This window comes from Corvus brachyrhynchos, unplaced genomic scaffold (assembly GCF_000691975.1).
Source record: "Corvus brachyrhynchos isolate BGI_N302 unplaced genomic scaffold, ASM69197v1 scaffold48, whole genome shotgun sequence".
Lineage (NCBI taxonomy): Eukaryota > Metazoa > Chordata > Aves > Passeriformes > Corvidae > Corvus > Corvus brachyrhynchos.
The window spans coordinates 5988872-6009427 of NW_008240027.1; the positions used below are offsets into that span (position 1 = coordinate 5988872).

At 36.4% G+C, this 20556-nt stretch overlaps 1 protein-coding gene across 1 annotated transcript in view; it reads left to right on the forward strand.

The window, feature by feature from the left end:
• Nucleotides 1-1426: 1426 nt before the first annotated feature.
• The window catches only part of AK5 (adenylate kinase 5), an 84394-nt gene continuing 65264 nt past the window's right edge, over nucleotides 1427-20556 (forward strand). The window contains exons 1-5 of the mRNA XM_017743577.1: nucleotides 1427-1613; nucleotides 2601-2768; nucleotides 8209-8378; nucleotides 8498-8611; nucleotides 19426-19617. Of these exons, the coding sequence (XP_017599066.1) occupies nucleotides 1445-1613; nucleotides 2601-2768; nucleotides 8209-8378; nucleotides 8498-8611; nucleotides 19426-19617 (813 nt within the window). The 5' untranslated portion in view covers nucleotides 1427-1444. The remainder of the gene's footprint in view (nucleotides 1614-2600; nucleotides 2769-8208; nucleotides 8379-8497; nucleotides 8612-19425; nucleotides 19618-20556) is intronic.

Consider the following 20556-nt stretch of genomic DNA (forward strand, 5'->3'; position numbering starts at 1 on the left):
CGAGCGAACTTGGGTGTCCGCAGGGCAAAGGAGCGCCGAGGAATGCTGGCGAGGGGCATCTTTCATCGGGCAGGGGAAGAAAAAAGCCGCAACTGTTCAGCGAGGTTTTGTTTAGCTTCCTACAAGTTACCTGCTGCTAATGGCTGATAATTACTTCTCTGTGCAATGTGGATTTTTGCCCCCCCGGATCAGACATCCTGCCATCTGTATATACCACACACACACACACATGCACACACACGTATTTTCCGTTGTCTGTGCTGAAGCTAGACATTTTTCTATATATTTGAAAATTGCAGGACACGGAGCATGCTAATGTTTTAATTACACAGAATGTGAATGGTTTAACAAGAGATGCAGACAAAACTGGTTTTGTGTTGAGGCTCAAAGCTTGACCTAGTGATTTTAAAAAATTGGTGCATATCTTCTGCAAAAATACACCATTACTTGCTAAGTAGTATAGTAAGGGTACAGATGCATAGAAATTATATACTATTTTATAAGCTCAAATGTGTGTAAATACCAATTACTCTATAAACTGTAGATAACAACGAATCAAATCCTGAATTGGAGCTATTTATGTTTACTAATACCAACTATGACCCTCAAGTTTATTCATACAAAAATTAGGAAAAGCACAAAGAAGAGAAATCATCCTGAAAGACATGTATTGTTAAGGGAAGGTTGGATGCAGCAGTCTTGTGGAGAGGTGAGATGATGACTTATGTATCACTTTGTCAAGGAAATGTGTCAGAAGAGGACCTGGCAGTCCTTCTTTCACACTCCCCACAATGCTCATGAGTACAGTGAGTGAAGAATTAATACCATAGAGAGGGGGTTTTTAATGGCTTGTAATCTGTGATCAATTAAATCAGAAAGCTCCTATGAATTTTGGGGTTGTGGGGTTTTTTTTCCCCCAGTACTGATCAAGATGATATCTGAGTATTTCTCATGATTTTTAAAAATCCTCTTTTCATTGCTTGTGTAAGTGTTGACAAGAATATGGATACACTTGTGGGTGCAGTGGTCTTTAAGGAAAAGATACATTTTAGTGATGTCGAAGACTACAAAGACTATGTAAATTTTGGGGCTCTCTAGCTTGCACATTGCTCTGCATATACTTGCCAGTGATAGCTGTGAGAAAAACGTAGAGGGTTTTTTTGCTATTTTCAGGTTTTATTTCAGTGCAAACAGACAACTATAAAGTCATAGCCAGGAGCTTTGTTTCCGAGTAATTTTTATTACATTGGCAAAACAAAACAGTTTGATTTTTTGCAGGCCTCACTTTTACACATTGTCTTGAAATGGAGAGTCTGAATATCAAGGAATGTGGTGTTTCTCTGTGCAAAGTAAAAGGAAAAGTAAAGGTGGTTGTTTTTTACTGGTGTCTGTCATTATAGTCTATATTTCTGATCTTACATTTCAGAGTCTGTTGAATGGATTAATGTGTTACAAACCCGATGACCCAATTGAATATTTGGAAAGCTGTTTGCAGAAAGTAAAAGAGCTTGGAGGGCCAGAAAAAGTGAAATGGGACACTTTTGTCAGCCCAGAAAAGAAGACCCTGCCTCCACTCAATGGAGGACAATCCCGGAGGTCTTTTTTCAGGAATGGTAATGTATTAAATTTTAAAATTATTCTATTTCTTCAACTGTGTATAGTTTCACATCCACTACTGAATTATTTTAGACATACTGCTATAGCAGATCATGCCTCATTCTGATTTTCTGTAGGCAAAGGAGTTACGAATTCTGTTTCCTTGCTTTTTGGAATTTGTTTTTCTCCTGCCATAATGGATGCTATGCAGGAGAGGAAATTGTGATCACTTTCCAGCCAAATGATGGATGTTTGCTGTGTAAATGTTTAACGCATCAGTGGAGAGATTTCTTGTATCCTACCTAAAACACTTGCAAAGATAGGGGCAGATCTGACACAGTGAACTTGGCTTGTATTTTCAGTTGGTCCTTATGAATGACATACACACCAACCTCAGTGCAGTTACACTACGTGGTTTTTCTAGTTTACATTGGAGCTGTATGCTAATTTACTAAATAAAATGTAAACTGTAAACTCTTAGAAAAAAGTGCACCTCATAAAATCTAAGCAGATGTCATACCAATACCTGTAATTATTTTATTTGTAATGTTAACAAAGAGTAATTAGCTCATCTTTCAGTTGCCATAGTTATTTTTCCTTGCCATCCAACATTTCATTAAATTAATCAGCAAGAATACTGTCTCCGTCTCTGTGTACAACATGTATCACTAAAAGAGTCCTGCTTAATTGTAGAGATCATCTGCACAATATAAAGCTTTTCTTCTCAGAGGCCACTGCTGAACTCTGGGTGCTATGGGCAGATGTTCACAGAAAACTTGCTGTGCTTGTAAAGAAACACCAGAGAAAACTGACTCTGAGTGGCTGTGATGTAATAAATCCATTAAATAGAGGCCAAAAATATTTAATATAGCAACAGCAAACACAATGTAAAATTATGAGATATTTATACTTTATGTATGATACCTATTTAAATCTGTGTACAGAACAGATTTTGAGTTTTCTGTCTATTTCCACAATTCCCAGTTTATCTTACTATTTTACAGTGATGCCTGATAACTCTAACTTCCCATACCGACGCTATGACCGACTGCCTCCCATCCAACAGTTTTCCATAGAAAGTGACACTGACCTCTCTGAAACTGCTGAGCTAATTGAGGAGTATGATGTGTTTGACCCTGCAAGACCTCGACCAAAAATTATCCTTGTCATAGGTATGAAGGCAGTCATTTTGACAAGATTTTATGTTTGCTACTTGGCCTTTTGATTTGCACTGCAAATACATTGAATGCTTATATGAATCTAAATACAATTTTTCCATCTGCCATAGCGAGTGGTCCAGGCCAATTAAGAGTGTGAAATTGTTAATGCTGGGAATAGCATCCCAACTGCAAGAATTTTAGGAGTTGCAGTGAGCACCTGCATTCATATTCTGTATACTGGATGCCTCTTAGCAGCTGGAGAGCTCATGATTTTCTTATGAGCACATCTGCCAGTTTGATTTCATCTTAACTAAACCTGGTTCAGGCATTTCAAGGCAGCAGCACCACGTGAACCAAACTGCTCTTCCAAAGCATGCTCCAGATTGAACTAAAACACTCAGTAGATATACTCAAAGCTGATCACAAAAAAAGGTATTTGAAAATATTGTGTAAGTCATCTCAAAAAGGTGATAGGGAGCTGTTGTCCTGTATATTTAGACCTTTGTCAAATGATTGGTATGTCCAGTTGGAGTGACAATACACAGTCACTAGTTCATTGCATTGGTAAGTTATCCCCAGGTCCATTTGGCAAATGAATCCTGTTCCAACTCCACAGAGAGTGAGCACTCAGTTCACAATAGTTAACTGTGCTCTCTCCCCAAGTTCTCTCTTGTGAGCTGTTTAGTGCCCTTTCTAAGCAGGTCATACTTTCCAGCCTCAGACAAACATAGGTTATTAAAAAATAGCTGCAGGTTAAGTGTAAATCAATATTTTTTTATGTTCTTGAATTTAAGTTCTTTGCATTAGTTTCCTTATCATCTAGACAGTTGTCTTTAGAAATTTTGCCATCAAGCCTAATTCTCTGATTCTCTGGATGGTTTAAGGAGTTACAACACATGTGCCAGGTGATGGAGAATTACATTTTTAGTCTATAAAGCTTTATTCATATTAAAGAGAGATACTGCTTCCATAACAGAGAATATATGCAGTAAAGGGAACAGAAATGTCTTCTCTGTACTACAGAGTGGAATCTCTAGGAACAGCGTGTCCTCTAGGCTCTGCATCCAGCAGCTCTCAGAAATGAGATATTGGAATAGATTGAAAACAGAAGACCAGGCATTTTTTTAAGTGTCTGTGGTATGCCAAAGCAATTGCTCAAGGCATTTGAATTTTCTTAATCTTTTGTTTAAGGATTACAGATTTCAACATGCAAATTTCTCTATGTATTGCTGAAAGTGTAGATTGCAATTAGATGGAAAAATAACACATACTTTTCTTTCATCTTAATTAATTAGCCACCCTTCCTTTTCATAAAGGAGAATAACTGTCTCCTTTTCAGTGACCACAGAAGGCTCTTAATGCAGCGAAATCTATGTAGCTCAATTGCAGTAGAGTGATGAATGGAGGTTTGATTTAGGCGAGATAAAGAGAGATTGGCTTTCACCTCTGGAACTGAGTGTGGGTGTATTTGAAGTGAAATCCTTGAACACCAGCATGCAGTTAACAGACCATGGATTTTACATGGATTTTTCTTTTCTCCCATTTATATAGGGAACACTGTAAACATTCCACAAAGGCTATTTCAGGTTCATATTCCCACTGAGTTTCTCTGAATCTATTACAGTGTGATCTGATAGAAACACAATACTATATGCAGCTTAGCAGCTATTGTCCACTTTTGTACAGTATCAAGACAATTTCTCTGAAATTCAACTTACTATTGAGAAAGCACATAAAAACACATATTGGAAAGAGTAACTGAATAAAAGAGAAAAAATGAATAAAAGTACACTGTTCATTTCAAGACATATTGCACACAAAAAATGTGTTGCATATTTTCGGTTTGCATAAAATGCCAACAAGGAAAAAATCAGTTAAGTAATGTATTTCTGTCTAATTAGTAATAACTAATCATCCTGCCTTTCTCAGGTGGTACTGGTCCCAGTCATTGTTAGGGGACTGAAATGGAGACCTGTCTTCTGCTTCGCATATTCAGTGATCTTTTCTTTATTAATGGATTAGCCCAAGATCTTTCTAATGCTTCCATAAAGGTTTTTACAACTTCTTTGCTTTATGAAATCTATCATCCTTATAATGAACCAGGTAGCTCCAGGGCTAAAGAGAACTCACTTATAGAGGTGGGGGCTTTGTTCTTTTTCTGGGTTTGCAGAAGAGACCTCTGGTGAAAGATAAAGCTATAAAGCTACATAGTAAGTATATGACTGGATTTTAGAAAAATCAGATGGAACCAGCCAGGAGGGCACACATCTGAATCACTGGAAAAATCAAGTTTCTAAGGCATTATAACACTAGTACATGAGATTATGTTTAAAAATGTGCATCCTAATATACTTTTAAGAAACACATTTGTACTGTTGACGCAGCTTGAATTCAGAGATCTTAAAATATTGATTATCTGGTGTCATTAGCACCTTAGTTCAGTATGTTCTTAAGCTGCACTTTAAAAAATATATTACTTTATATTAAAAGGCTATGCTTTCCTTTTGAGATCAAAGTGTAAGGGCTAGATCAAATATAGTGCTGTCAGCAGGCAGCTGCCTATTGATTTGTTAAATCTAGTCCATAGTTAGATTTTAAAGTCAGAAGTATTTCAGAAATTGTATTATTAGATGAATTTATTCTGAATTTACAACAATATATCCAAAATTGAAATAGTGAACAAAATTAAATTGAAACAGCTGCTTTAGTAACACTTTTTGGGCATACAAATCTTCACTTGAAACCTGTTAGCAAACAATTTTAGTTCCCTAGTCTAGACATTTTCTAGAAATATGTAAAATAATCATAGTTTTCTTGAATAATGTATCTCAGAATAAGTGAAAACAACAAAAAACAAAAGCAAATTGATTTTCCTTTCTTGTGAACAGTTTGTCAGTGTGATTTATCAAAGAGTCAGGAATGGATATAAAGTTGAATAAATTACGATCTGCTATGGGAAGTAATTTTGTCCTATTGCTTTTCCCTTATTTTGTTACCTGAATGTTTCCCCTCAGATTGTAAACAGATAATACCATCTTGATATAAAGGGATGTGTTTGGATTGGCAAAAACAAAATGTGTGAGAAGTTTATGAATATTAAACCAAATACTTTATTAGCTATTTTCTGATTGCAATTCAAATTGAAAGAACAGAAGTGCCAAGCTACACTATATTTTTTGTTTGTTTTTCTTTACTGGCAAAGCAAAGCTCTCCCTAACAGGAGTGTCAAGTCTATCTACTTGTTTCAAACAGGGGGTTTTAGCTATTTTATGCTTTTACAGACTGATGCTTTATCAAGTATCCGTTCTGGTTTTCTGGTACCTTTTGTACCTTTGTTGGAACACAAGCATTATTTTCCTTGTTTCCAATTTTTCTGTTTCTAATTTTCTGCACATTACCTATATATGGTTTGCATTTTTATTATTGCTGGGGTGCAACACAGTCTGTTTCAAACTTGTAAGGTTTGGTAAAATGCATTTGTCATGGGGAAGGCTGAGTATGAAAGGGGGCAGGGGGAACTGGAGCAGAAGTGCTTTATAGCCACTTGAGTGGAGAAGACAATTCCTCCTGTATCAGACGCTTGCATACCTACAAAATGGGAACATTCTTTATTCTAACAAAGAGGATAGCTAAGCTGTCTATGAAAGAAACAGTCCAAGCTGAAAAAACTATGCACATCTAGATCACCTGTAATTACTGAAATGGAAGAATAGCTGTAGAACCTAAAGCAGTCTGCTGAAAGAAGAGAGAAACTTACATCTTTTTACAACAGAAACAGCAAGTGAGCTGAATGAGAGAAAAGTATTTTTCAGTTGTGATCTTACTGTGTAAGATAAGATACAGTTTTTCTTTCATTTTTTAACATGTGTTTTATGAACATCTGTAGCTGTGTTGTCTAGTTGGATGTTACAGATAAATGCTTGTCGAAACATTATTTAAACTAATTGGATAATGATAAAACCTTTTTTTTCCACAGGGGCATAACTAAACTGTGGGCAGGGTATGGGAACACCATAACAATAGGCACATTTGTCTGTGCACTCTCTTGAAATGGCTCCTGGTCTTAGTTCCAAAGGGCAGGTGGAGCATCAGCATCGCAGCATCAGGGCACAGAGAGCTCCAAGTGACTGCTGGTGACACTGAAAGCTCTGTGACAGTGATACTGGGGTGCAGGTTGGAACCTGGTTACACAGAGAGCTCCCTAAGCACACATGTACAAATATTGTAAAGCTTATCCTGCAACCAGAACTGTATTGATTATAAAAATGCTTAAAAGCTATTTATGGGAATAATACAGATAATATAAAAAGAGTTACATGATTACTAACAAGAAGCTCAGTGTATTCAGATTTACTTTCATGGCATTACTGTATTTTTCAAATTCATAAAAAATTTGTATTTTAAAAAAATCTTTATTCTTTGTCTGTTGAAATAAAATTCAGTGTTCTCACAAAGAATTCCCCAAACTATAGCTACTTAGGATTGGGAACTATCAAAACATTTGGTTTGGATTTGCTGTGTTGTACTGTTCAGTACCATACACTTTTTTATACATAAACATTTATTTTTATCAAAACAATTCCTTGGCCTTACATACTGGATTAGAGATTCTTTGTTCATCACATCATAACGTCCTTTTAGTTCAGACATGGTCAGATTGTTTTACATGCACTCTTGCTGCTGCTGTCCAGCTGACATTCCCTGCAGCTTTCCCTGCTATGTAATGTAGCTGTTTTCTGTGATTTTGATACCCGCTCAGCCTGTGCTATATATATTGAAGGGTCTCTCTATTCTTCAAGTTGTCCAGCAAGCTGAACCTAATTTCTTCACTGTCAGATGCTTCAAGCATCAATACCAGAAGCTGGTATTGCATGGTTCAATAAAAGTCCTTATACCAAATCACTATGGAAACATCTCAGATGATTATTTAATGGGGGTTTTTTGTATTTTAAAATCAGGAAACCTCAGAAGCTCTTGCAAGCATGTTTAGGAGCAGATTTTATTAGTTCCATTTCATGACTAGTCCATTGATTTAATTGGCTTATTTAACCAAGTATGATTCTTTCTGACATGAGTACACTTCAGACTATCTGGCTCTATCTCTGGATTCAAAGAGTTCAAGAAGGGAATAGTTCATTTGTCTGCTCCTCTACTGTGGATCAAGAAAAACTCCATTCCAGGAACAGCTTTAGAGTGAGGTCAAGCCTCAAAGACTACTTATTTTTATTTTGCAAGTGGATTTGTATTCTTTTTTTAAAATTTCATTTTACAAACTGTTATGTTTATGATCTGGTAGATGAGACACATTTCTAATGGTTGGTAACAGGTCATGCAACTGCAAGATTTACTCTAATAATGCTTGGAAAATTGGTGCCAATAGCAAAGATTTCACATGTGATTGGGTGCTTCTGATGAAAGGTTAATTTAATGTTTTGCTTATAATTCACACTAGGTGGCCCAGGAAGTGGTAAAGGAACACAGAGTTTGAAAATAGCAGAACGTTATGGATTTAACTACATATCAGTTGGTGAATTGTTAAGGAAGAAGATCCACAGCACAAGCAGCAATAGGAAATGGAGCCTAATTGCCAAAATAATTACTACTGGAGAACTGGCCCCTCAGGTACAGCATTTCCTATGTTAATATTTACTTTCAAGGGTTTATACATGCTGTATTAATGTGCACCATCAAGAAAACTTCCTTCACCATATTAAATAACTAACTTATTTTCTCTGTTAAAGGAAACAACCATAACTGAGATAAAGCAAAGATTAATGCAGATCCCTGATGAAGAGGGGATAGTGATTGATGGATTTCCCAGAGATGTTGCCCAGGCAATCTCCTTTGAGGACCAAGTAAGAGATTGTTTTTATTCTTAAAATAACTTACATAGCTCTACAACAGTTAAGCTTGTTCAAATCATTGGTCAGATTCCAAGAAAGAGCATTGCTCCTTAAATCTTTGCAAGTACATAATTACAGGTCCACAAAAGATTTATGTTACATTGTGTTCTGTTGCCTGAAGACAGACTATTTTGTAAAAAGACAATGTGATAATATAACCAGTAATCCAAGTCTCTTGTCTCATAACAAAAGTCCTCTCAAGATGAAGAAGAAAAACATGTGAAGTCTAACAGTGAATATTTTCTGTATCTTAGTGATTTAGAAAGTGGAAAAATATTATATTCCCGTATCTATTTGTTCAACATAATCTCCATTAAGAGAAACATGCTTAAAGCAATGCATGTCTTCACAGTGCTTTTAGTATCAGGTTTATTACAGTGCATTGAAAAGATGAATAAAAAAAAGGTTAAAACTACCCATGCTTTGCAAGTTTTTGTAAACCAGAAGGCATGCTCTTTTTTTAGAAAATTAGGTCATTTTGGTTATTATAAACTAAAATTCTGAGGTTTAGTCAGCTAAAACTGTATTTCTGAGTTCTAATGGCATGTTGTTTTCACATGTGTATTTTAAACGAATCTAAAAATACTTTAATTGAGTGGAAAAACAAACAGCTGATGTCATTTTCTGATCAAGTGCTGCTAACATAACAGTTATGGTCACTAGAAGAGGTTGCAGTTTCAGACCTGAATTCTTAGAATGCCTCCATGCAGAGTGTTTCAAAGTCCTTCACAATTGCTAGTGTACTGCTGTTTCTGTACTTCGAATTCTAAGTGGCATTACCAAGGCAGAAGTAACAAAACAAAGCAGCTAATGAAGCATTTCATTAGTGTGCTTTATAAGGTATTATTCTGGGCAAAATTTAGAAAACTGAATTGAGGAAATTAAAGGAAACAGACAAAATAGTTATTACAGGAAATAGCAGTGGCTGCCAGCTATTATCTCCTTATAATTAACAAAAGGGAAGATTGACTATTTTAGAAGTCAAACAGCAGAAATGTAGACTTTACGATCATTTCCTTGTGTCTTTTTTTTTTTTTCCAGTGTGATAGTGTGACTTAAGCCCATTTCTTGGTGTCATAATTTTGTGCTGATGTTGTTTTTGATGAAAGAGTGGGGGATATGAAACTGGAGGAAGTGACAGGAATTAAGTTATCCTAGGCTCAGATTCTCTTTCTACAGAGGAAAACCGGTTAAACAACACTTGACTATATTCACAGAGAGTTCCTTCATTCTCAGTCAACTGGGATTTGCTAAATCATTCTCCTCAAGGCCTGATTCTGCCTGAAAGATAAATCACTATCTAAGTCTCTAAAAAAATCCAGGAGCACTTCATGTAGGAAAACCTTTCAATCTTATCTGTTCTAAAAATATATGGGAAAGAGGGAATCCCAGGCCTTTTACAGGAGCATAGGCTGTCTCTTTAGGCTCTTCCATTTTCATCTTTCATTGCAGTTGACATACCTGAGGCCATGGAAATAAATGTACAAAAGATACACATATTTCAACATTCAACATCCTATATCAACATCTCTAGTGAGATATATTCAGTGGTTTATCTTGGATTTATATTTTAAAGAAATAGAATATACTTGTTGTTTCTTTAAAATTCTCTGTTTAATAAGCCCTAATGCTACACACATTGGTGGAAGGTTTTGTGTTAAGGAAAAGGGACTATCAGCAGTCATGGTACCGATCATCCTTCACAGAATGAGGCTGACAGTCACCCATGGCATGTCAGGTTATTTACATTAAGCGTGCAAACATTTTCCAGGCACTCAGAGATTCCTCAATGCGAAGTGCAATTGAGTTGTGGAGAATTCAGTAATTAACTGTTGTGATAATTTGTCTAGGTCTGCAATTAGAGATAATAGGGGGTTTTCCACAGCTGAGAAATGTTACAGCTTTCTTTCTACCAGTGTTTAGAAGAGCAGAACAGAATTGTTCTCATTATCCAAAAGTGACAAGGTGAAAAATAGTTGAAATTTCAGCAAAGAAAGTTTTGTTTAAATAGTAAGACAATTTTAATTAGATCTATTTAGCAATGGAACATCCTTTGAAGAAAATGGTGAAGTCCCACAAAATGCAAATGGTCAAATTGTACACATTCCAGATTCTTACAAAGACACCCCCTGTAGAACACTGAGATCTGTTGATAAGAAGTTCTGAATTAGAATTAGTTCTTATTGCTATCACTAGTTTTGTCATGAGCAAATACTTATTCCTACAGATGGTCCCTTTGAGACCATTGCACGCTTATGTACCTGAAAACAGCAGAAAAATTTATATGACACTTACAAATTCTTTAACATTGTTTACACAAACACAAACAATCTCCAAGAGTATAGGTAGTAATACCAAAAATAAATTGTGGGGAGTAGTGGAACAGGAAAAAGACAACTGAGGTCCCTGGTTTCTCTTGAAAGCACATGTAAAATCTAACTGTGCTGTGTTTGCAGTCATCTTTAATGTAACAAATTACTTATGCTAAATTAATTCCTTCAGTCTTATGGCTCACGTAGCTGTTACTAAAACTCGACACTGAGCTTTCATAATGTCTTTATCTTGTGGAAAAATCAAATGGCTATTTTATGTCTGAACTGTAGTTACAGGACCTATCCTGCATAACATTCTATTATAGAAATATACAACTGCTTGATAAACTTTGCTTGTAATTGCTCTTGGTACTACCAGCACATTTTTATCCCTTTGACTAATCCAGAAGCTGAACTTTTCTCTGGGAAAAAAATGTTATTTTTAGTAAACTAGTCAAAGCAAACCAACTTATGCTAACATTCTCATACATAGGTATAGCTAAAAGATGATGATTTCTTCCTTATTATGTTGCCAGACTCCCGTGTGGACAGTAAGTTCTCAACATGTTGCTAGGCAGAATTGTATTAAAACACATTGCATCTCAGTGACTATAGTGCCTAAAATAAAGCAATGTATCATTTGCAGCATGCACAGTATTTCTCTTTCTGCTCAGATCTAGAAACCAGAAGTAACAAACACTGCTTCCATGCAGTAATGTCAATCTGGAATAAGTGCATTAGAAAGCACTTTACGCATCACAGGAATTTTATATTTGAATTTAAGTTTTCTCCCCTTCTTTTCTACTGAGTTTTGTTAATAGCACTGTTCCTATCATCCGTATCTTTTGAGCAGGAAAGAAGTTTTTATGATGGCATCAATGATGTTTTCAGATTTTCAGCAGTGCTTACCAGCCAGCACCACATTGGCCATTCTGGTCACTTACACCAGTTTCATTTCTTAATGCTCAGCTGCTCATTGTAGCCTTCTTGCAGCCTGGGAGAACTCAGCCAGGAGCACTGCAGTATTCTTTGAGTTTATCTCAGTTTTCTTTGAATTTTTTTATCCAAGTTGAAAAAAGTCCTGCATTTTTCTCTTTGAAAACTGAGTTTAATGAGTAAATTCCTCTTATTGGAAGTCTTGGATTGTTGCCAAGTCCTGACCCTCTCATTTCTTAATTCCAAAGAGCAGAGTCAATCCTGCCAATACTTTTGATAGGGGTACTTTTAATAAAGCTATGAAGTTCCAAGCAGTCATAGTTGTGGGGAAAAAATGAAAACATGAGTTTTAATGCCTTAAAATCAAGGAGGACTTCCAGTTTATATATTCCTTTTAAATATATGACAATTTCTGCATTTTTCTCAGTTTGAAATCCTTCTGCCTAGCAGTGCAGATTTCATGCTGATATATTTAGCCTTTCAGTTTGAGCCTAGGCATAAAGCTATCCTAAACCACACATTTCTAAGGTATCCATAATCTCTGCTGAGTACAAATAGAAAGGTGTTTAGGTTTCAAGGACACATTTGAAAATGCCAAGGAGAAAATGGTTTATTTACCATTAACCTGTCAGGTTGAAATTCAGCAAGTCACCTCCAGCCCCAGCATGCTGAAGCATGTTAAATATCTTCCTCTCCTGCAATGCTGTAATGAAATGCCTCTGCCTGGTGTATTGAACTCCAATGGCTTGTGAAGAAACTGCAGTTTGACTTTCTGTGTAATCTCTCACATGGTTTTTATCCTTCCTGGGAGAAACAATTAACTGTATTTTACACTTAATTTCAGTTACTGCTTTGGTTTGTTTTTTTCTCCCACTTTCAGTCATTCATGTGTAACTTCCCTTCCTTGTTAGTATCAATAGAGTAAGTACAGATGTAGTTTGCTTAAAATATATTAATTGTAATTTTTTTAATGGTGAAATAAATGTAGAACAGGTATTAGAATCAGTGGATGTTCATTAATGAATATAATTTAACTTCTTGATAAAGAGGAAAGTATTTTTGTAGAAATTATGAAAAACATATTTTTTGTATGTTTGTTTTTTTTTTTGTATAAAAAACATATTTTGTCTTATATGGCCTGTGTGACATGACATTATTTGAGTAAAATCTTAATTTAAATAATAAATAGAGGCCATAAATTTTATCTGATTCTTTGTTTAAAATGCTCTTAGGAATATTCATAAATGCACTTCACCTCCAATGAATAACTACTCATCTTGTAACTTGAGCTAATTTTTAACTCTCAGACATATTCCTTAGGGAAATTATTATGAGAATAACTGTGACAAAGTAGAACTAACTGTGTAAGTGGCACAATATAGGATGGTGAGAAATGCCTTGGTACTTTCACAGGCCGAGGACAGCAGTACTATTCCTCCAAGGCTGACACTTAGACCTCCAAGCAGAAGTGATGGCTGCAGTGCCCTCCAAGCTTGACACAGGTGTTTGTAGCCTGCTGTCTGAGGGTCTGACTGCCAAGTCCAGCTCTGCAAAGAGCTTCTCACAGAAAACATGCTGTCCCCGGCCAAGAGCATGGCCTCCAGAACAACCAGGGAGGTGAATGCAACCTTGTGGTGAAGCTTCTTAAGGGAAAAGGACCTGTTTTTTGCAATAGGTTTTTGTTCCAGTAAAGGTATTGTTTCTGTATCATTGCCAATGTGTCTTCTTTATTTCATCTCCCTCTAAACTTCTATCTCCCTTCTCCCTGATGTCTACTTCATTGATCCAGGTACAATCCCCTACTGAACATGTATCCAGAGATCTCTCTGAGCAGTGGAAGGACTACCACATCAGCAGTCTGCTTTGCTGTGGTTCACTGTCTTTTCCCTATGAGTTTTACATTGCTCTCTTAAAGCCAAGCCTGACCAGGAGGCCTGTGGAATGGTCTTACCATTATCCTCTTGTCCCCTGGAAACTGGAGCACTCTCCAGAGCAACACAAGCAGTGGTTCAATTTTCTGCTGGGTAAGCAACCCTAGGCATCAGGTTTTCAGTCTTTCTGGGCAAGGGCTCTTCTCTGCTTGTCAGAGTAACCAAGGGAGAGCTCATCCATTGGTGGTCCTCAGGACAGAACCTGATGTTCTGAATTCAGAGTGGATGGAGGTGCCTGCTGAGCAGTTCTGAAGCAGAGGTCTGCTCAGTCCCTTCTTTGTATCACTAGCATCAGTGTTAACAGATAGGGATTTTTATTAGTTAGCTGCCTGACCCAGGTGAAAAGCTGAATCACCTGTCCCCGAAGACACCAGTCTGCCTAATTACATACTCTAGGCAATTTGCTGGAAACTTATTTTCTGGGCAGTATGAATATGGTTCAAAAGAAGCTACCAGAAAAAATTCTATCAGCAGGATTCATTCTTTGACAACCTGATTCACAGTTTTGCACTTCTAAAACAAGAAAAAACTATGCAAGCAGTCTAGTAACCCGGCAAAGATGGAACTATAAAAAGCAAATAAGGAATTACAAGGGAGAGCACATATACAAAGGACATAAACCAGCTTGCTAGTAACCTTTACCAACAAGAATAAAATGCACTGTTAAATTAATGGCAAATGTTCATGAGCTGTCAGTTTTCTCAGGAGTATCTACTAGAACATACCAGGAATTAAGAAACAGAGCATTTTTATCTTTTCCCTGATGAGGAATAATGAGAGAGTGTGTAATCATCTAATTTCTAGCAAACAACCACACTATTCTCACTAACGAGAGGAGATGTAGAAAATATCCCCAGAGAAAAGAGAGCATCTTTCCATTTACACTGCTTAATGTCAATAACACCATCAACTTGCATAAAATTACTCTCAATTTACATCTGGTTCCAGTTTAGGAAGGAGATTTAGACCAAATGAGAGTAGGATTTACTTACTAGTAAATATTATTCTAAAAAATGAGAGGATGTACCCACCAGTTTTATTCTGAGTTGATGCCATATGCTCTTCATTTCGTTTAGAATGAATAACAGAAACCTGTCTGTTCCCACAGGCAAAGATTCTCCCTTCGGCTGAGTTCTAGTTAGTAAATAGTCAAATTCACTTCCCTGGGCCCCACAGTCCTAGCTCTCATGCATTGCTGGACATGAATAAAACCCTCTGCCTTAAGCACAGGATGTGTGTACTGGGAGAAATCAGCATGAAGGAATCCAGCTCTTCTGTCTGCGTTGGTTCTGTACAACTTTTCTACAAGCTGAGTCTCAGAACAAAACTTATTCCCTAGCCATAAAACTCAACAACACTTAGTTCTGAGTTTGAAAAAAGGTTTCTTTTCAAGTGAGCCATAAAAACCCTTCTCCTTTGTTAGAAAAAAAAGCAATTTTTACTCATATTTACATAGGAGAATAGATATGTTTCTAGAGAAGTAATCCCAGATGTTCGTATATTTACACTACCCTGTTACATTCCAGCTAAAAGTATTTATAAGCATGTCTTACAGCAGGTACTCTTGAAGTAAGTGGAAGCAAGTGGTTCATGAAAACAGGAGTGAAGTATCAATAGCATTTCAAGGGTGTATCCTAAAGGTTGTAAATGAATGTAGGAGAAATAATAATACTAAATTCTATTAGGTCTGTATGCCTATGCATACAGCAGAGATGTTACCCTTTTATGCATCTTGTGTTTATTAAATGGTTTTCAACTACTTTCTGATGATAAAGATGCGTATTCTGCAGGTAAAAGTTGAATTCATAGAGACATCACATAATCAGATTCTGTTTTGAATTCCTACCTCAAATATTCTTGAATTACTTTTTTTTTTACACTTCAAAAAATGTTTCCGACAATACTTAATTTGAAACTAGGCTTCTTGACCTGAGAATTTTAAAACATTGTTTTCATTGAAATTTTATTTCTGTGAGTGAAATGTATTTCAAATTAGAAAACCCACAGTATCGGAAAAAAAGGTAGTCTTAGTACCTGTGATTCTGATAGTGTCTTTTGTATTGCTGTTGTAAAAAATTGAGAACAACAACAACAATACTCAGATTCTGTAGAGAAATTTCCATTTTCAAAAGCAAAAGGAAATAATTAAACGTAATTAATGAATTGTCCAAGTCATACCTTGTTATTATCCTCATTTTACAATTAGAAAAAAAAGAAAGCAATGGAGTCCAGGGTGTGTTTTCCCATTTTCTTAAACAGTAAGTGACTTCTGCAGCCAGTGCAGTTTGTGGGAACTAAAAGCAGATGAGAACTTTCACACCTGATGGAGCCATGGTGGCATTCAGATCCTTTCCTTCCTGTGGGACTGCACTTACTCAGCCACAGTTTCTTTAGAGAACTGAGACTGATTGTGGTAAGCTGCACTCTCGTGTTTGTGTGAGACAGAGGGAGACCCTCTTTTTCCTTCAGGGCTGATAATTTCATGACTGTTCTGTTTATTCTAAGTACTGTCTGTGAGATTTGATTGATGCTCCATGTGCAGTCCTGTGGTACACAAAAGCTCCAGCCCTGCACTCGAGGAGATCCGGTATGACCTCACAGCCCGAGTAGGTGCTGTCCTGAAGTGCTGAGCATTGAAAGTGAGGCCAGCTATGGCTTGGAACATCTGAAGATTTCTCACCATCTTTCTGCCACTAGTATTAGGATACACAGAAATGGAAGTACTAAATAAAACTACTCACTTGTATAAACTCCTTTTGTCCTCCGCTTTACTAGATCCCTGATTGCCAGTTGTAGTTTCTGAGTCCCTGTGTAATGTATGCTAGGAAGCTTCAATCAGCTGGATATCCACACAGGGACTTGAGATGTCTCTGTGCTCAGTCTGCTGCAAGGTACATCAGCCATTCCCTTTCATCAGACAGTGTTCCATGACTAACAGGCTTTGAAATCTGTAGCATTTTCTTTCAGAATCTATCTGTGTCATAATTTGGGTTTTTTAGTACTGTATGCTTTTTGAATTCCCAAACTCCTCATTATTGTTCTATTACTAGTGAAGTAGCCTTAATTTAACTGAGCTACTTTTAATAATGTTCATATTGCATGAAAGTCTAACACAGAAACTTACTTCCATAGTCTTTCATGTGGATAATTATGTGCCTTAAAGCTATAATGTGGTAGTAAAATTAACTTTCATACTTAATTCATCCCATGAACAGACAGAATAACTGTCTATTTACAATAGTCTGAAAATGAAAGGGAAAGTTACTCTGGTTTTGTTGACGTTGAGGTACATGTGATAGAGGTAGGAGAGAGCTTCTCTCCCACTGGCAGTTATTAAAAAAAAACAGGTTATAAGGTTAATTGTTTCAAAATCTAATAGATACTCATAAATAATTACCAGAACTATTATCTTAGTAGTTTGTGTGCTCATGTCTCCAATCATCTACAATGCGTGTAAAAAATAATTTGATTTTCTTTTAAATCCTATTTAATTTTCTTTAATGATAAAGAGGCCACCATCTTTCTAGTGGTGCTTTTCAGACTGTACTTTATTGTTTGAAAATGGCTCTGCTTTTTCACCACTTTCTGCTTCCTCATATCCATATACTATTCTATCAGCAATCTCGTTTGTAAAGGCTAATGACCATCACCTCAGGCTGGAGAAGTTGTATTAGCTTCTTTTGACTTCCTAAGAACCTTTCTGTACTCAGACTGCCAGTAAAAAGGCCAGACCATACTTCATGTTGTATTCTCTCAAATGACAGAAACTCATCTTAGGCAGGATTTTTTTTTTTAAACTTAGTTATTAATTTTCCAGATTGTCCACATGGGAAGTTTTCACTGTTCAGTCTAGAAATACGGTTGTCTTTATGCAGTTTAACATCCTTGGGTAGAGAGACCAAGACACAGAGAGTATTCAGAAGCTTAATTGGTTTGTTCTGGCCCTCAACAACAATATATTATAACAACTATATAATTAACATGAAGATATAAATCAGTTATTCTTTACACAGTAGTAGTTAGAATACATGTAGATAATTTAGTGATACTGGCTTATAGCTCAAATTTGACTGTCAAATTTACATCACATCAAGCTGAACAAAGACAAAATTATTCTGTAGATAGAAAACATCATGAGAAAAATGTCTGTTTAACATTCTTGAGCATTCACCAGCATTTGCATTGTAACTAGATTATATCATTTCTAGAATAAGAAACCACTGGTTTTGCTAATATTAGTTAAAATCAAAGTATGAACTTTTTTATTCAGGTAAGTAAAGCAGCAGCAATGGCTTTGGGAGAATGTGAGAATGAATAAATCCTTTCTAATCTGTAATCAGATAAAAACTTGAACAGTCTGTTTTTATCTTAAATCCTTGTTACCAAGAATTCTAATATGTTTTAAAAGACAGCACTAAGCTAGTGAAAACTTTAAGGAGAGGTAGATTTCTTTGCAGCAACCAGATGGAGGAAAGAACAAAATCAGATCTTATTAATAAATTTAATATACATTTGTAGCTGCATTTTTTAAATCCTGTGAATTCAAATGTCTGAGTGACTTTAGGGTGAGAGAAAACAGTCTCAGGTTGCACCAGGGGAGGTCTAGATTGAATATTAAGAAAAATTGTTTTATGGAAAGGATTGTCAAGCATTGGAACATGGAAATGGTTGAGTGACCATCCCTGCAAGTATTTAGAAGATGTGTGGAGATTCTATGACTTCTGTTTTTTCCACCATATGTACTAAGCAGTAGTGACCTCCGAAGATTGCCTGTGAACACTTAGCAGTATTCCTAAGAAAGTGGGTCTACCATTGCTTTCCCCCTATCAAGCACCATCTCCTCCTTAAATGTTTGAAAGCAACTTACAAAGAAGATTTAACTGGGAAAGAGCCAGAGTTCAAACATTTTTCTTTATCTTGTTACCCTAAGGCTTTACTTCCTGAACCGCAGTGCAGGGATGGGTGTGACACATAGCAGTGCTCACCACACAGACCAAAAAGGATAGGGGAAATAAAAATCCTTTTAGCTGCCCCACCCAACCTCTTGAAAAGTGCACTGAAGCTTTAGTGAGATTTAGAAAAATAGAAAAATTGTTGTAAGAAACCATGGCTCTTGGAAGAGGTCTGTTTTCACCTGGTCCTAGCCATCAGTTAGCTTCATAGTGGCTGCTGGATTTTAAATGCCACCTTATTGAAAGAGTTTTCAGATGGAAACCATGCAGCCATTTTCCTGCAGAGTATAAGACATTTCTATTTTGCTCTTTTAAAAAAAAATTATCTAGGGGAGCCTTCTGGTAATGCAAATGATAAACATAGCCTAGAGAAGGTACGCTGTGAGGTAAAATTCTTTCATTAAACTTCTTCCTTACATACGAGGTGAAACAAGTTTAACCTCCGCATAATATCAACAAGCCCCTCCTTAAGCCTACAAACTTCTCGTGAAAACCCAACAGAAAATTAATGACTATGTCAAGTTCCAACTTATATAAACGTAGCGCATCTGAGCCTCACATAATAATGGAATTGCTGAGTCCTGTAGTGCTGGATAATCAACTTAATCAGACTTCTTCAATTTCTCTTTCCACAGATCTGTACCCCTGATTTGGTGGTGTTTCTGGCATGTTCCAGTCAAAGGCTGAAAGAAAGGTTACTGAAGCGTGCAGAACAGCAAGGGAGACCGGATGATAACCTGAAAGCCACTCAAAGAAGACTAATGAATTTCAAGCAGAATGCAGTCCCACTGGTTAAATATTTCCAGGAAAAAGGGCTAATTATCACAGTAAGTCCTTTAGTATATACCTCTGAAACCTTAACTGTTGTGGCTATACTTGGCTTCTTGTACCTTTTGCCTTTAAGACAGACTAAACAAGTCTAATTCTGTTTTAGGTTAATAGCATGACTACTTAAGTGTTTAATGAAGTTAATTAATTCATGGAGAAGTTGACAATAGTTGAATTATTGGCATATTCTAAGTTACAGACTGTGTCTGGTTGTAATAACACACAGAACTTGGTACCACATATGGTATGAGAGCACAGATGGCCTGTTTCATTTCTTTTGATAGACTAAGTAACCTCTGTAGTTCACATTGGTATATGCTCCTCACAGCAAGTGTGACTAATTCTGTGGGCTGGTCAGACTCATGACAGGTCAAAGCATCCTTAATTGCAAAGTCATCAATTGATATTAGTAGCCTTAATGATGAACTTCAGCATCTTTTTGAATTTCAAAATGAAAATCCCAGGAAATTATTACATTGGCTTCTCCAGAGAGTATGTGTTCTGGTTTAGGATTTTGATTAACTCTGTTTTTAAGGATGAGAGGACTAGGATTCTTGCAAGTTTTTCTTGTATTATTGACAAAGTGTGTATTTTGTGATGTTCCTATAACCTTTACAAGTGGTCCTGTAGAATGCATATTTAGCTCTTCAGGAAAGATTTGCCTTTGTGGGGCATCTGGATAGAACTGCATTTCTGTGATGGGACCTGTACAACAGAGGTTTTTTTTCTTATGGAGGTTTCTTCTACTTTTAAACTCTGTTTCTTGAGAGTTCTGAAGATAATTTAAATTGCAATGTTCACCTTGGATATCCTCTTTTCTTTTTGAAGAAAGCAGATGTTTGTGATGGGTATGGAAGTGACAACATGGCATATGAACATTAAATTACTCTACTACAGCTCAAAGGAAATAGCATATACAGAAATTATTGCACTTATTT